The sequence below is a fragment of the Stegodyphus dumicola genome, chromosome 2 (genome assembly GCF_044657685.1).
Source record: "Stegodyphus dumicola isolate Sdum_Otavi_A_Nest chromosome 2, ASM4465768v1".
Lineage (NCBI taxonomy): Eukaryota > Metazoa > Arthropoda > Arachnida > Araneae > Eresidae > Stegodyphus > Stegodyphus dumicola.
This window is the reverse complement of record NC_140769.1, coordinates 117,235,856-117,254,566: the sequence shown is the minus strand read 5'-3', so window position 1 is coordinate 117,254,566 and position 18,711 is coordinate 117,235,856. Positions and strand designations below refer to the sequence as shown.

At 31.6% G+C, this 18,711-nt stretch overlaps 1 protein-coding gene across 1 annotated transcript in view; it reads left to right on the top strand.

The window, feature by feature from the left end:
- Positions 1–18,711, top strand: part of LOC118187664 (uncharacterized) — a 132,064-nt gene that overhangs the window by 55,843 nt on the left and 57,510 nt on the right. The window contains 4 exon segments of the mRNA XM_085811078.1: positions 1,846–1,900; positions 1,991–2,043; positions 2,183–2,331; positions 2,588–2,769. Of these exon segments, the coding sequence (XP_085667204.1) occupies positions 1,846–1,900; positions 1,991–2,043; positions 2,183–2,331; positions 2,588–2,769 (439 nt within the window).

The window sequence follows — 18,711 nt, the reverse complement described above, 5'->3', positions numbered from 1 at the left end:
CACGCCAACATGTAAATTCACGTATATCTTAGGAAATTTTGAATAAAAAACTCCAATTTTTTAGAGAAATGCTTAGAAATACATCTACTTTTGAAGATGATGATAAAATTTTTATAGGTTATAATTCAAATTTTTTTCGAAAAATTTATAAATATTATTTAAAAATACAAGTTTTAAAAATTAATCATAAAAAGAATAAGCGAATATTATTTGGAATGAACCTAAATTTCGAAATGTGAAAGAAAGAATCAAAGGAGCTTAATACAAAAAGAGATATTAATAAATATATATCAAATTCAATTAACATTGAGAAGCTAAAATTTTGAGAGCTAGTTTTTTAAAAACTACTCATGCGATTTTTATAAAACTTGGCAGTTTGGCATAATTTGAGTCGTAGAATCGAAATATGAAAAAAAAAAAAAAAAAAAAAAAAAAATTGACATGTCATTTCAGAGAAGTCCGATTTTTTGTTAAAATATCTATTTTGGAACAATGTTATATAAAAATCTAATACATATCCTAAGTCGCGCTTTCGAGACATGAAAAATGCAAGTTGAATTTCGTCAATCGGCCCAGTAGAACGGAAGATATAAAACTGTCCCTCTCCCCTCTTTTTTTTGTGCAGTGTATCAAAGAAGAATAATAATATAAAGAAAAATTTTCACATGATTAGAAATCAGCATGGAATTTAATTAACCAGGATGTTATTCTGTAGAATTTCTTCAATGAAACATTTTTTTTTTAATTGCAAAGGCACTTGATTATATATCATGGGCCTCTATGTATCAAAGATGCATGAGAGTACAGTATAAAGAAGTATAAAATTAAACCTTACAAAACAGCAATTAACCTCATTACAATAACAATAACTATATCGACACTGGAACATGGAATAACATATGACTACATAAAGCATTAATTTTTTTTTTAATTAGTCCCTGGATGTTAACTGCATCAACTGTCTTAACCTGCCAATATCAACTTTATAGGTTTCCTTCCATCAACAAGGAACATTTTAGCGAATGATTCTTTAATGAAATTAAAAACATAACTTAGTCATAAACACAATTTATGATAAATTGTATGAAAATATTGTAGCATGCATAATAATTGTTATATGCATAGTAATTTGTGCAGTGTAATTGTTGCTCTTAAAATCTGAATATTGTAATATTACTCTTAAAAACAAAATGCTTTGAAATTTTCACTTAAGTTTCTGGAGTTTAGATGTCTTCAAATGCTCCATTTTAAACGAAATAAGAGCTTTTTGTCTTATTCTAAATTGATCGTTTTTATTTTCTAGCCTTAGTTGTAACATATTATTAATTTTTTTAATGTATTGAGTTTATTATTGTTAGTTCCTTATTAAAATGGCTACCACATAAGGCTTTGGGGATTAAGTTAATTTTGGATGATAGAGCATTAATATTTAACAATAAGCTCAATTACATTTCGTTAACTATATAATTTGTTACTTTATCAGAAACTGAGCTTTAGTCTGTTTGAAATTTAACTCACTAACTAACTAACTTTAATTGTTTAATTATATAATTGAAAATAATTGAATATCTCTGATTCTGTTATTCATCCATATATTATTTGTATTAAGCTTTTATATATAACTCTGCCATGTACAATATTTAAAATAACCAATTTAAAATAACCTTTAATTTTTTTTTAAATTTTTTTAATAAGCAGCACTGCTTATTTAAAATTGTATTTATAATAGGTAATGCACCACTGAATGACCTTAGAATGTACCAGATAACTTGAGTTAATTCTTAAATGATTCAGGCTTCTGTTCCATAAAAATAACAGTAATATGTTGAAATACTTTTTTTACAGGACAAATGGTTGGGAAGAATTTGATATTTCAACTGCAAGTAAAGCACTGACTGAAGTTAGTGAGTTATTTGTTGAAGAACTTTTTAAAAATCTTTATCATAACTTTATTCACCTGATAAATATTTATTCTTTTTAAAAAAAATAGAGATCTTGGTGGTATACTGGACTTTACAGAATTCTGAGATCTTATTTTGAAAGGTAATAATTGAATTGTTTTTCTTTATAAATATAATACCTTTTTGTAAAGATATTTTATTACCTTTTTATTATTATTATTCCATTAATACGTTGTTTTTATACATATTTCAAATTTATAAGCTAATTTTGTTTTCACCAGCGTATTTGAAGAATTGGTGCCCTTTTGGTCAAAAATTAAAAGAATATGTGAAGCTTCATCTGAGTTAGAATCATGGACTATATTAAGAAATGATTTAAAAGAATACGTAATTTGCATTTGTAATAAAGATCCTTTAAATTCTTTTAGAGGTAAGTTCAGTTTTATCATTCAGTGAAAGAAATATGGCAACTTCATGATTATTTTCCAATATCTAATAAAGCTTGAATAAATATAAACAAAATGTTACTCTAGGTATGTGTGTATTACAGCTTTTCAAGTTTATCATCTCACAGTATTAATTTGTTTTCTCTCATTGTTTTAAAAATCCAATAAGTAGATATAAAGTTTATGTAGAATATTTTATGTAAATGTATTTATGATTTAAATGTGCATTTTTTTTTCCAGATGATTTTGAAATATCTGATGAAATTGTTTCATATTTATGTTTAAAGAAAATTCTGGAAAGTATGCATAAAAATTTGGTATCATTACCTCAAGCTCTTAAATTTTTCCTAATATCTATTGATATTCATATTGAAAATTATGTACCTGAGATACAACCTATTTGGCAGTCTGTTCCTTTACAGGTACAAGTTAAATTATATTATAACTTCATTTAGATGAAATTTTGTGTTTAAAAAATTATAATTGTAAAGTATTTATTTGCTTATGAATGTGTTCATAATTTTTCTTACTCTGTTCAACTGATATGACTAATGGTTTGAAATATTAAGATTTTAACTAATTTCTTTTGTTAAATTCTTTGCGCTACACTATAATAGTTATCCATGAATCTCTATATATCTTTATTGCAAATTTAGATGTTCTGTTTTTTTGAAGCTGCTGTTTATATTGCATGACTATTGATTGAAGTTCATAATTTCAATAGTGTTATTTTGAATTAAAACTACTTTTTATTTCAGTTTAAAATACCTTTAAAAAGTACAGATATTTAAATGTTATTTATTCTCAAGTATAAAATTGCCATTGTGAGAAATTAAAAAAATTTCGTATGGTTATTATATCTATCTGTCGTTTTTGGAAGAAATGTATTCGGTTGCTAAAAATGACAAATGTTAAATTGTAAGGTACCACTAAAACCATACTACTTGCTTTTTTTTTTTATTATTATTTTATGTAATTTTTTGGCGTTATGTTGTACCAGTTTGATTTGTCTTCTTTCTTGGTGATAATTTTGTTTATTTGCATGATCAAATTTTCATCCCATCAGTTATAACTTTAAAAAAAAAAAATAAAAAAAAAAATAAAAAAAATAAAATAAAATAAAAAAGAAAGAAGAAGAAGAAGAAAGGAAGGAAGAAAACTACAGTGACTTATACAACTTGAAATTTTCCATTAGATGAAGAATTATTTTGTTTCTTCATGAAAGAGCTATTCTTCACAAAGAAAGATTTTGTTTGATTAACAACCTTATGAAATTAAAATGTAACTCGAAGCTAAAATGGTTCTTCAGCCTTCATTCATGCCAAGAAGAAAAAGGTCTCTGAACACATATATGGCTCTTAGATCCAGCATTTCTTTCATTAGTACCATACCATTCAGTTACTTATGATGTAAGGAGTTAATATTTATTGTTTTTTTGGGAACCAAACCTTGCTTCAAGTGAATCATAATGCTGTGAATGGTTTAAATAGTTACCTACAAGAGGTATATACCAATTCTTTGTTATCTCACTCTAACATTAAAATACATAGATGTAATAAAATTATGGAAATTAATAAGATCTTATTAAAAATTTTTGATGATATTCTTCTAACAATGGGTTTTGAAGCATTTTATCAAAAGGTTACATAATGTTTCTTGTTCCTGATTATTCTGTTTCATACAGTATCCATCTAATCATAAGGATTGCTCTCTTTTTTCTAGTCGTAAGGAAAGAAATGAGCCAAAATGTACTAATGCGGTGTTGAAAATGATTGGTGTGGTTTTAATGGAAAAGTACCAAATGTAATTTACTTACATAAGGGAAAAATTTAAAGCATTTGAGAGAGATTAATACTTTATATATTAATAATAAGCAAATTTTCTGATAAGTAAATGATTATCTTATTTAAATCAATAAAATTAATTTTCAGTTAGCGGAAAGAAAATTAAATTCTTTATTTTATAATTATAACAAAAAATAATTTTGATTAGCAGAACTTTCTTACCAACTTTTATACCAAATAGAAAAGAAAATTGTTTATTTTTTTTTACTCTTTTATTGGCCTATAATAAATTTCGTTTTTAAGATTAGCTTGAAATTTTGGAAATTAGACTTCTAACCCTTTGAAGGTTACCAAAATTAGTAGACATTGCTATCTTAAAATAAGTAGTATTCCACTCTAGTGCTATTTCCTGCCTCATTTTTCCTTAATTAGTTCACTCATGGTGTTTCACTGTGGTTGGAATTTTGTCATCAATTTTTAACCTACTTTCTGATAAGCTATCGACTTTAAATTTTGTACACATTCTGTTAGTCGATGACAGTGCAATGAAGGGAATTTTTTTTTCAAAATTTGATTTAGATTTTTTTTATTTGATGGTTAAATGATTTTCGGACATATCTTTGTTTGATGAACAAATTAAACATATCAGAATTTCACTGTTTGTGCCATCGAATAGAGCAGGAAAATATTTTTCAATAAACTTACATGAAAATTGTAAAATTTCTGAAAAATCAGTCGATTTTTTAAACTATTTCACAATTATAATTTAAAATTTCAGCATCTAAAAATATATTCGATATAAAATTTCGAATTTTTCAAAGGTTATAAAACAAATTTTTCGCCTTCTTTTAAAACGGGAATAATTAAAAATATTAATTGACTGGTTTCCCTTTTTTTTTTTTTTTTTTTTTTTTTTTTTCATGTGTAGAAGTCTGAAGCAGATGAGCACAAAAAGCAATTCTTAAAGGAAAACTGCTTTTGAGCTTGCCATCTTTGTGCACTTGATGATTTGACGATATTCATTTTATTAGTTTCAAGCAAAATGGTTTTTATAACATTGTAATTACATCCAATTTCTGAAACTGATTATCTAAAGCAATTTCTTAATTCTCTAAAGTCACCTAGTTATTTTTCTTTCTTTCAAAATTTTCTTATTACATATTGATTATATTTTGATAATGATTAAAAATTTCATAATTGAGAACCTGTAAATAAGATTAAAAAACAGAAAATAAAATAGAGTTAAAAAAAGTTTTAATGCAATAAACTTTTATTTAAAATGGGTTTGATTATTAATGCACTAAAAGGAGAAAAAATAATATATCATATAGTTTAAAGCAGTGGTTCTTAATCGGGGATGGGGGTGCGGGAGAAGCCCCTACCTAACCATAAAAATTATAAATATCATTTATTAAATTTCTTATAATAAAATATTTGAAATCTGCAATAGTGTCACCAATATTGAAGCTCATAAAAATTGGTAGCACCTAGCTCACTTATCGGCAAAAGACACAGGAAAGAGCCGGTGCCGATGGGCGTACACACTACGCTACGAAAAGGCATGAAACTCTACAAACAATCGCGAACAGGCAGCTAGATGACGGAGAAAAGAAAAAACATTTTGTGGGAATACAAGCGGAGAACGTTATCCTAGCTTGCGCATGCGCTGAGTTCAATATGTGCTACTCCAATGGAATCTACGGATTCACAAATTTGTATCTGCATCTACTGCGCCTGTGTTAGGTTGAGTCAAGTTGAGTCAACTATTGTGTCTGCGACATGTGTATTGTGTATTCTGACTTGTCCAGAAACCTCTTGAGACTAATACATTCTTTATTGCTCGTTCAAGCCGAATAGGAGTCAGTGATATTACAAACATAAGAACATTATATATATTATATTACATTATTTCTATATAATTAAATCGATTATAGTGCACTCCACTATGTCAAAAAAAAAAAAAAAAAAAAAAAAAAAAAAAAAAAAAAAAACGACAGTGGAACGATAAGTATGCCGGTTATGGATTTACCTGCACAACCGAAAACGATGGCACGCAACGAATGCAATGAATCTTGTGTTCCAAGATATTTTCAAACAGCAATCTCAAACCATCAAAGTTATTAGAGCATTTCAACAATCTGCATGGTGGCGAAAAAGCGCATAGCATAAACAGCTTGAACTCAAAGAAGGCTCGGTTTGATACCAGTGGAAATATCCTAAAATTGTGCGGACCAGCAATTCAAAAACCTTTATTAGAAGCGCATATCAAGTGGCATATTTATGTGCAAAAAAAAAAAAAAAAGGGGGGGGGAACTCACAAGATCGCTGAAGAGTTGATTAAACCTTCTGCTTTAATTATTGCTAAAACAGTTTTAGATTCGGAAGCACATAAAAAAATCCAACGGATTCCATTATCGAATGATATTATACGATCGCGAATGCAAGATCTCAGTGAAGATATTTTAATGCAAGTAATAGAAGACATAAAAATCAGTCCACTAAAAAAAAGCATGCAACTGGATGAGTCAACTGATGTTGATAATTGTAGCCAACTTTTGGTATTTGTCAGGTATGGGAAGGAAAAAGAGGTAATAGAAGAATTTCTATTTTGTGAGGCCCTGGAGGTGAATACGAGAGGAATTGATGTTTTCAATCGCATCAAAGATTTTTTTATTAAATATCAATTACCAATGAATGTGATTGGCTCAATATGCACTGATGGAGCACCAGCAATGTTAGGCAAAAATTGAGGATTTTTTCCACACATGAAAAGAGAATTACCGGAAGTTATAATAACACATTGCATGTTGCATCGTCATGCACTTGCGTCGAAAGCATTGCCAGAAAGTTTAAAACAACATCTAACTCCAGCAGTAAATGTAGTAAAATACATCCGAAGGCGAGCGCTTAATCATCGCATTTTTCGTACATTTGCAAAGAAATCGGTGCTGATCATACCGTGCTCCTATATCACACCGAAATACGATGGTTATCTAACGGTCGCATGCTTAACATAGTTTTTGAATTGCGTGATAAAATCTCAATCAAACTAATCAAAACTGTTATTTAGTAAACGATTTTGAGAGTAATGATGCAATGCTGAGGCTGGCCTACATAGCAGACATATTTAGCCATTTAAATGAATTGAATATATCAATGCAAGGATTTTGTATAAATATAATAATATCTATATATGATAAATTATTTTTCTTGTTTTAGCACATTAATTATCCTATCCATTTTAAATAAAAGTTTGTACAAAATCCTTTTTTTTAAATTATAATAAATTATTGATATAAAATATTGGATTGCAACCCTTTTATAAAGTAGCAGTCTAGCATTCTTATTCAATAGTTATATTTTTGCACTTCATGAATTTTAGCAGAATTTTGCCTTAAATTGAATTTTTAACAAGTACTATTTATGCTGTGTAATAATCAAAGGATAATATTAGAAAATAAATAATTATTAAAAAACATTAATGATAATTTTTTTGAAAAATTAAGGAATCTATTATTTTTTTAATTTTCATCCCTTTACTGCTTTAAATTTAATTTTTAATAAGCATTATATACATGAAGGGTAACAGAACGCTTGAATACTGAAATGAATATGAATACTGAAAAAATTCAATTGCAGTATTATCCTGTTGAATGTTAAGTCTATGAATGTTTGTCCTTGAATTAATGCACACTTTCTGTTACATAGTGGTTCATTTCAGTAAATATATAATTTACAAGTTCATCAGTTTTTTTTTAATCTTATAATATTTTACAGAAACAGACATGTTTATCACCTGTACATTCATTCTGGTAATATTTTTAAAACTGAATCAAAACAAATTGATCAGCTTAAATAATCTTGCATGACAGCTTCATGTTTTCAAAATCAACTTTGCTAGCTGACTGGCATTAATTCATTATTCTCATTTCTTGCTTTGAATAAAACGAGTTCATCAACTGCCTCAATTTCCTGCTCTATTTCTAATGGCCACTATATCTGGATGTTAAGAGTTCTCCGGGTCTTTTATATGTCTAAATTCTGGATTAGTGTGCAATTCAGCAATGATAGTGTGGCAGCACTAAATGAACTTGTTCTTTTATTTGCTAACCGTGTGCCCGAATCTCTAACTGTAACCGTAACAAAGATTTTTTGGGTCACACTCGCACACACTTCATGCTTTGTCATCGCCGTGGTCAGTCGGATTTTTCCTCCGGTTCAAATATCACCAATATTAATTTAATGTATAGTCTTTATGTTATAACTGTTGTAATTAAATGTTTTATTGTTATTATGAATCAGTCTATTGATTCGTTCTTCCTCTAATTTTATTCATAATAAAGCATCGGCCACAACATTATCTTTCCTGGGTGTATGTTTAATTATTAAATTGTATTCTTGTAATTTTAAATCCCATCTAATGAATCTTGAGGATAAGTTTCTTCTGGAGTATAACCGACCCACAATAGCATGATCAGAATAGATTGTCACTGGTGCCTTACCGAAATACACTTTTAAATTTCTGCACCGCTAAAAGCACTGAATTGACTTAATTCTAATTCCCATCGATAGCTATATATCACAATAAAATAACACCACACGCATTACACAGAAATAACACGCTCTAATTTTCAATACATTTATTTTCCATAGCGACTCTCTGGCGCTAGGTTTCTTTCTTACAGCGTAACATGCATCGCAACTTCGAATGTACCACACAGATCCAAGTTTCTCACAGAATATATTTCAGCGCCAATTCTGATGGCGCATGCGCTATTAGACAAGATTCTCCTCTGTCGCCAAATGTTTCTCAGCTAATACAAAACAAGCACAGCCAACATTTTGCACTGTGTGGCTGTGTGATTCCTCTGTGCTTGGTTGAGAGTTTTACTAAAATAGGAGACGCGCTGATCCCTCTGCATCAAAACAGCGTAATCTCAGGATTCTGCTGATATTTCAAGATTTTCCATCTTCTTCAGAAAATTTTAGTACTGGCACTTGTATTAACACAGTTTTTAATTTCTCAAACAAAGTATTAGCCTCAGCTGACCGATAAAACTTTCTTTTTTTTTTTCTTTTTTCTTTTCTTTTTTTTTTTTTTTTTTAATAGTAAAAACACATGCCAAAAAATGAGGCTAATTTCTTCTCTGTGTTTGGCGGCGGGTAGTTTTTAGTGCAATTTCTCAGAATTTCAGTTTGTATATCCCTCTGAGAAATTTATAGCCTAAATACCTTAGATACCTTAGCTGTTTTGAGGCGGATTTGTATTTGGACGCATTCACCTTTAAACCTGCTTCTCTTAAAAATGTAAAAACTTCGTTTAAATCTTTAATATGGTCATTGATATTTTCACTAGTCACTATTATATCATTGAGATAAATAAAAGTAGATTTCCCGAGGACAGGTCTTAAAATTATGTCCATGGTTCTTTGAAAGGTCGCCGGAACTCCGCACAAGCCAAAAAGCATAAGTGCCTGATTTTTTATGAATGCAGTTTTTGAAACATACTCATGGTTCACAGCTATTTGAAAATACCCGAGGTAAGATCTAACATGGTCTTGTATTTAGTTGATTTTATTTTCCTTATGATTTCTTCGATTATAGAGAGTGGCTAAACGGGATATTTCATTTAACTATTTAGCTTCCTATAATCAATAGGAAATCGCCAAACTTTGAAGTCTGTCGGGGCAGATTATTCTTTTTGCGGCATAACACTACCGGACTAGCATACGGACTGCTTATGGCTATAATTATTTTATTTTTTAACATTTCTTCAGTATGTTGCTTATTTACATCTTCTTTAACTTTATCGTACTGATAACGCTTTGCTATACGGCCGATGCTATTCGCACCAGCGGTGCGATTAGCCGCTTGAGCTATTCGCATCAACATTAACCACGCTTGCGCACTGAGTTGTCGGGTCCGTCATTTGAACCCAATCGAAAAGAACGGATTCTACGTACACAAAAAGTGTTGTAATGAATCTTTTTTTTTTTTTTTTTTTTTTTTCAAAAGGCGGGCTACTTACCTTGGCGTTAGTTTATCATTTTTTAAGCGTTGGCGACTTTTAAAAGATTAGAAAGGAAAATAGGTTCCTTTTCTTATACTATAAATATAAAAAAGGAACACATTTCCTTTTATTAAAGTATATATAAAAAAGGGCAGATTTTTGTGTTCGCAATGTTTATCGTTTTCCTGAACGGTTGGAATAATTTAAATGATTGATTTTGGGAGGGACCAAATCTTGTTTACATTTTTTGTACTTCTTAGAATACATTTAGCTTAAAAGATGTGTTTTGCACAATCAAGACTTTAATTCATTCCCCTTTGAAAATTTTCATCTGAGAAAAGATAATAAAAATTAGACAGAGAATTTCTGTGTAGAAAATTTAGACATGAAATAAGTTATATGCAATTAAATCAACTATTAAATGAATAATTAATCATATAATACTGGTTATTAACAATTTTGTATGCGTGTTTATTTTTTTTATGGAAATACTTGGCATTTTCAGGACGGAAAACATATTTCAGAGAAGTTTGAAATATTAGTACAAACACATTAATAAATTAAAATAAATAATGGGATGCAATTTAAAAGACAGAAATAAATTAATGTAAGAGATTTAGATTTAAAAATTTGCACACACAAATGATTTATCAGATTTTACGAGGTTTTATTTCATAAAAAACTTCTTTTCGAAATATGGCATTTGAACCTATAATCATGTGTCGATACTGAAAAAGTGATTAATATATAAGAATATTACAATGTACAGTAAGTTTTCTTATTGAAGAATAAATTCTGACAGTCCTATGCTATAAGACTAGGGTCTAAGTTTGCATAAAAATTACTCTATTAAATAAAAGAATTTAAGTAATTTCTGTAGCCTTTTTGTCAATACATTAAAGATTTTTTAACTAATCACACGTCCTAGCTTGCAATTAGAACCATCATTAAATCCCTATTTTATCTAATCATTTCCTGAACATTATTTTGTATATAGATTGACCTCGTCTGTGTAACTGATATTTATTACTTGCAAATTATTCTCTTGCTGGTGAACTATTAACAGCTCTTTCTATTGCTGAGTTACGGTTAACAAACTTCGCTCTCGCTACCGCCTGCCTTACGGAAATCGGCGTGGAATTTTGGTACTTGGGCTTATTGTGCGCATGCGCGAACGTAGGTGGTGTGAATAGCATCTTAGCTATTCGCACCGTCGGTGCGATTAGCCACTGTGTTGCTATACAGGGGCTGTTTTTCCCTCAATTCAGTTTAATGTTGCGCTATTTAGGTTATGCCCGGTTTATCAGAAAATAACATTAAAATTTCTTACCAGACCTTCTAGTTTCTTCTTGTGTTTGATTTTCATACTTCAAGACAGGTAGTTGCCCTACTTCCTACTGCTTGGCTTGCATTCTGGAAATTTATTTGTGCTCCTTTCGCCTTGAAGAAGTCCATGCCCAAAATAAATGCCTCTAAATAGCAATAAAATAGAAATATAATAATGAATAAATAATAGCCTCTAAATTAACTAATAAAAAAAAAGAAGATGGAAGAGAAAATAAATAATAGCCTCTAAATTTGTAACAATGAAAAAAATTTTGAGTCTCATTTTTAGCTTGAGCATTTAACGTGGCTCTTCCTTTAAAAGTTTGCCTTATGCGGCATAACTTTCATATTTGCTACACTAAATAGTCGTTATCTTTTTTAATTTTTATGAAAAAATTTCTCAGAAAGGAAATTTGCTTGCGTCCCTGTGTCTAACAGGACCTCTTTTTATTTAGGAAAACCTGAATAACCGGTAAGGAGAAATTTTTTATAACCACTGTATGTAATCGTATTTTAGAAGGTGTGTGTGTGTGTGTGTGATTATGGCAAAGCCTCGAGGGCTATCTGCCTAAGAGGAGGGATGCCTTCGTAGAGGACTTTCTAAGGGAAACTGGCTCGTATACACGTTACACATGGGGAAAACCACGAAAACGCCCATGCAGTCAGCCCGTTCGCGGGACTCGAACCTCGGACCGAACTACCAGTGTTCAGCGACTTTACCGCTCGGCCGCTGGTGGGCTATTTTAGAAGGACTTCTATACATGTGGAGTAACTGTATCCTCATTCCATCGGTATCCAAGATTAGTTTAACTGCTGCTTCTCCTCCCTTACTCTGGTGATCGCCGAAAATTTTATTTTTATTTCTAGAGTCTTTCCTACTCCTAAATCTTTGCTTTTTTTTCCTCTATCAGCCTACGAAACGGTCCGTCCGATCTGTGGCCATAATCTGCCGTACGTGTACTTTCGACCGCCCTACTGCTTTCAAATTTGACCACCAGCTGAAACAACTGTTCCAAAGTGCTGGGGCTTTTCATTTGGGGCAATAGTCGGGGCAAAATAATCTGAATCACTTCGTTGTTAGGCCTTTTCCATATAATAAATTAATAATTTGAATTTTTCTTAAAATAAACTTGGTTAGTTCTTCGATCTTCCTTTGCTACTTACTAAATAATTCGGCTTCTAGCTTTGCTCTATCTTTGAGCACTGGGAATGGGCGGTTTTAAATATTTCAAATGTGTACTTCTCACTGCCTATTCCTCCTAATAAACATTTACCTGCCCCTTTGTATACCAGCTTAAAGCCTGTTCTGGTAGAGTGGTGGTAGCTATTGTTATTCTTTGAGCTTCTGTGACCGGGGACGGTAAAAAGTGGTTGTACAGCTGTTCCAAAAAGCTGGTGACCAATATCCTACCATTAAAAGTCACTGTGGGTTTCATGGAGGTCCGCATTGTATCCTCTAGCAAATCAAACCCGTCCATTGGGTTTATTGGAACCAATGGATTCTGCGATATTGGGCCATCGAGAAGGTGGGCTTATCCCAGGCCATTGTTTGGGATTTATTTCGGGTGCCAATGTAAGATCTAGTCTTCTTGGGTAATATAAACTGCTACTAGACCTGCTTGAGTTACTCAGACAGTACAGTGGTTAGGGGAGCCTACTGCAATACCGAAGGGTCAGGGTTCGAATCCCGGAGAAGACATGGATGTTTGTAAATGTATAGTGTCCATGCAGCATGGGGGCATTCTAAACATGCGGCGAGCCGAAAGGTCTCTCATGTGGTTTGGTGGAGAGGAGTGGGAGACCTTCTGACCTATCCCCTGGGGTGCTATCCCTCAATATTGGGTGACAATAGAAGTCCAACCTCTCCTTGGACTACACTGTGGCAACCATTCTTCCATGTAATATGGACAGGACAACAACACAACAAGACCTACTTGAAAATCTGCGTAGAGACTCATCACTAAGAGTAAAAAGATGAATAGCACATCGAAAGCCTCTTTTATTGAACTCAGTTATTTACAGACGGCACCGTGCTTATAAATTCCACCATCCTCTAAACCCGTGTTTCCCAACGTGGGGCCCACGTCCCACAAGGGGGCAATGCGACTATTAAGGGGGGCAATTCGAGAATGGACTCATCCAGAGTTTAAGGGGACAAAGGACGTTCAATAGGGACAAAGGACGTTCTAAATATGTTTCTTCATGAAGTCAAAATTTTTCGAAATTTCATTTTTTATTCCCCAAAATAAAGATAAATGTAAGTTATTTACATGTAAAAAAGTTTTTAAATTGCGTTGCATTTTAAATATTTTATAAAGAATCATCTGTAGACATGGACATTTAAATGCTTTTAAAGGCATTTAAATAACTGACACATTATGCTTTCCAGACGTTTCTCGCACATTTCAGCCAACAAATTTATTTTATTTTTTACTGTAGGAATGGAAACCGGTATATTATTCTTTCCTTGAATGGCAACAGTAGCTGCTTTCAGCTTTGTTTATATTGATTTTATAATTATTTCTCTCAGGCCTTAGTGAAACGAGGGGTGCAAGCAAGAAAAAACGTTCGTCGGTATTCGGAGGCATATTTAAAATTTGGTTTCATACCCGGTCCATAAACGGTCAACTTTTGTCCTTTTATGCCAATAATGCCTGACCAACAAATCAATGAAACTAGGTCGTCTTGAGGCACATTTGAAGGCGAAACATAATGCTGATATTAATTCAGATTTGAATTATTTTCACACTTTAAGGAAAATTTTTGAAAAAAGAGTAATATTAAAGTGTCTATTTACTGCTCATAATGCAACTGTTAATCGTTCTCTTGAGGCTATTTATCAAATTTCATTACTCATCGCTTAATCTGGGAAAAGCCGTACTATACGGGAGAATTTAATCAAACCATCAATATCAGCATTTAAAACTTTTCTAGAAAAAGATGACAAAGACGTTAAAGCTATGCCACTAAAAACAATACCGTTTGCAGAAGAAAGATTAAATGAGTGAGGATATTGAAACACAACTTGTTGAAAAGCTGAAAACAAGAAAATTTTCGGCGCAAATGGATGAACCAACTTTGAGAGACAGTGAGGCTGTACTTGTAACTTTTGTAAGATAAATTCATAAAGGGGATTTTGCCGAAGAAATGTTCTGTAAATTATTAGAAAGCACCACTACCTCCAAATATATTTATAAGTAAGCTAAAAAATTACTTAGATATAAAAAATATACCAATAAAAAATATAATACATCTTATACTGCAGATGGTGCTCCTAATATGATGGTTGAAAAATAAAATAAAGCACGGAATAAGAAAAAGGGTTCTTAAAATTGATAAAAGATAAGAATCCAGAAAATCTTGTGCATTGTGTTATTCATAGAGAAAACCCGGTAGCTAAAAACAATTCGCCTGTTCTAAATGAAGTACTAAATTCAGTTATAAAGTTTATCAATGCTATTAAAGTTAGGGCCAAATGTGAACGTCTCTTCATAAATTATTTTATGAGGAACAAAATGAAGACTATATGGGACTTGTACTTCACACTGAAGTAAGAAGGCTGCCGAAAGGGAACTGCTTGAAAAGATTTATGGAACTATTTGATACTCTTAGTTATTTTTTAAGCGACGAACCTGAAATGAAAAATCCGTTAACGGATGATAACAAGGCAATTGTGAGTTATTTAGCCGATATCTTTGAAAAATTAAATGTATTAAATAAACAACTTCAAGGAGCAAATAAAACTTATGATGCAAAAGGAAGATATTTGGTTTCATTATCTTTGTTGAATTATGTCAGGCATATACTATTTACCACAAAAATTTTGAAAAGTCTTATTGGCTCCAAAAATGTGACGTGACTACCGCTGTACTTGTTATTGATACCGCTATACTTGTTATTGTCGATCATCTGAAAATTTTATCGGCTGATTTAAAAGATTTTGTAACTTAAAACAAATTGATTTTCCAACTTGGATGATGCAGCCAATGCTAGTGGATTTGGCTGATATTTCAAATATGCAGTAAAAAGAAGAACTCGCAGAAATGCAAAATGATGAGTCAATTAAAACTTTATTTAATATAAAAGGAGCGATGACATAGCTTTGTGAGGAAACCAGAATCAGATATCCAAATGCAACAAAATTTGCAAGAGAACTATTGGTACCGTTTCCATCTTCATATTTTGCTGAATGCAGATTAATGCTATAAATTATTTGGTGCTAAAAAAAAGAAAGAAAGAAATCGGTTGGATATAATGAAACCGGGAGATTTGAGACTCAAGTTATCTAAATTGGAATCTGACATAAAATTTCTTTGCAGCAAGTATCAAGCGCAAGGAGCTCGTTAAATTTAAATAATAAAAATTACTAATACTTAAAATAAAAAACTTTCACTAAAATGAGTTTTTTCTTGAATTTCAGTTCTCCATGTTTTGAAAGTTCACTTACTGTGTTTGCTCACAAAATTTCGTAGTCATTTCTTCCTAAGAAACTTGAATGATAGCTAAAAAAGTAAATGATAAACTTGAAGCTAAAAACTTGAATGATTCAAGTTTCTTTTGTGAAAATTAAATATATTAAAATTATGTATTTTTAATATATAATAAAAAATTATGTAATATTAAAAATTATGTATATGCTAGGGGAGCTTAAAACTTTTAGAGAGGGTTAGGTGGGGCATAGCACAAAAAAGGTTGGGAAACACTGCTCTAAACAGCATAAACTAAATTTAAAGGTAAGCTAGTGGTTCAAGATTACACACTATTAGAAATAATAGCGTGCGTATTCAATTACAAAAACATGCTCTATCTAAACTTTTTATTACTTTAGTTTAAATATACTCATTTACATCCTGGCGAGGAAACACAAGGGAAGCAAGGAGAGGCAGAAAAGGCTAACAAATTAAAATAGCTATTTGTAAAAATAATATAAACTCTTATAGGCTTATACTTAATTATATGTTTATTTGCTGTTAGTTATTTTATACTATCGGTGTTTTTTGGTTTTTTTGAAGAAGTTCATAAATCATCATATTTATTAATTATTTTCAAACTAAATATTTATTTTTAGAAACTGAATATGTTTTTATAATAAAAATTACAAACCTGTATGATATTTGCTAATAACTCATTGCTAATAATTCATATTTGCTAATAATTCATCACAGTTGTGCATTAATTGAAATGCACAACTGTAATATGACGCTTGAATATCATGATGCTTATCTTTAAATCTTTTACTTATCTGCATGCTTATAAGAGTTTATATTAGTATTTATATTATATCAGTATGTATCTTATCTTAAATCTTTTATTGATCTGTATGCACCCAGAGAAAAAAGTATAGTTCCAAAGACTGATTGCAATAAATTCTATTTGAAACAAACTATCAATTTTATTCTTGCTATAAAAAAAATCTTTGTAATAATGTTTTTTTAATTAATTTTAACCAAAAAATTTATTTTTGTTGAGTACAAAGGAAACATAATAATTTCAGAAGAACCTTTGGGAAACTGGAGGATAACATCATAATGTATATGCAGAGATGTGGTGAAAGGCAAATTTTAATATGATTTTTAAACTTAAAAAGACCTGAGTGGCTATACCGCTAAATATTAATTGGTAGACCCTGGTTCAGATCTCTGCCAAAAAGCTGTCTGCATGGGCATTTTCATATTTTTCCCATATGTAATTAGCCAGTTTCCCATAAAATATAGCATCCTCCACAAAGGCATCTCTCATAGCACAATGTCCTAGTTGATTTGGCTTAATACATTAATCTAATCGATACATCATAAGACCATTTTGCCCCAATATCCATCACTTCACAAAAGTGCTTACTTGGCCTTTATTTTTACAACTGTTAGACATTATGTATATGATTTCCAATTATAGAAACATTTTAAGTAATGCAAATACAGGGTGGTTTTAGAAAAACTTCCCTGATATATGTGAACCCTTAGCAATCTAGCCGCCCAAACATTCGAAATGAAATTTCAGATATTGTTACTTAAAAATATGCAGTCGAGATTGGGATGATTTAAAACAATAGAACTCGCACGTTATGGTTACAGGGGAAAAAATTTGGTATTTTTGAATGGCAACACCCACTTTTTTCCTGCGCAAATTGAACAGTACACTTAAAACCATAAATGGCTTAGGAACGATATATATATATATATATATATACATGATAAAAATTGCTGGCATAAAACATTTGAAAAGGAGAGCATTGTGAAAGTACCAATGACAACACACAGAGGAGGTGAATTGATCCACTTGGCATAATTCATAGGGATAGACAGTAGAAGCACTAATTACAGAACACGACAAAGCATTGCTTGTGGAAAACCTTTAATAAGGAGCATGGGAAAAGTGTCTCTTCAGTCAAGTGTTTAGTCATGCTAACAAGATGACACTTACAGGGAAATAATGAGGTGAATTGATAAAACTGTTTTATCTGAAAAGGGAAATGCAGCCGAAGCAGTGCGAATCTATCGACCAAATCATAAGACAAAACTCATATTCTTTAAAAATGTATGTGATTTAGCCAAAAAAGTTGAAGAAACTGAATGCACATGTGATAGACCACGATCTGGATGGCCATGTGTTTCTGTTGAAGTTCTAAAACTGCATATTATGTTACTGCAAGACCGTTGTATACTGCAAGAAGTGTTACCCGCAGTTAGGATATACTGAAAAACCACAGTCCTCAAGCATCTACGCTCTCTTCTGTGGATGTTTCCTTATCAATTCCAGCTCTCTCCCGCCCCCGAGTGTCGACGCAGGAAAACCCGTGAAGCTACTGGCTAGGATCTCTACCTAGGCAGTCTCGGCTTTTCCACGGGGCATAAAATCATGAGCCTGGAGGTTCCACATGCCTGGTTGGGAGGTACCTTGGCCCAGTCAGGTAGGTTAGCGAAAGCCCTCTTAGTACTGGTAGATGCAATTAACGACCAGTCAAATCTCCAGGTGTGCATGCTCCCTGCCGCTGTGAATCCTGGGAACCAGGAGTGGTGACCCCGCGTACCTAGGAGGTAACAGTGGTCATAGAGAACTTTTATGTTTGCTCTCGGACTGCTGCCCCACGTCAGTCAGTTTATTAATTTAGGATGCAGTCCGGCCCGCCTGACGAGTGAAACTCATCTTATGACTCAAAGGGCTGTGCCCAAACCTGGGGCGGTAGCATGATAAACATACATTTTTCCTCTTGGTAGTTTATGAGCGGTGATCTACCCCCTGCCTAA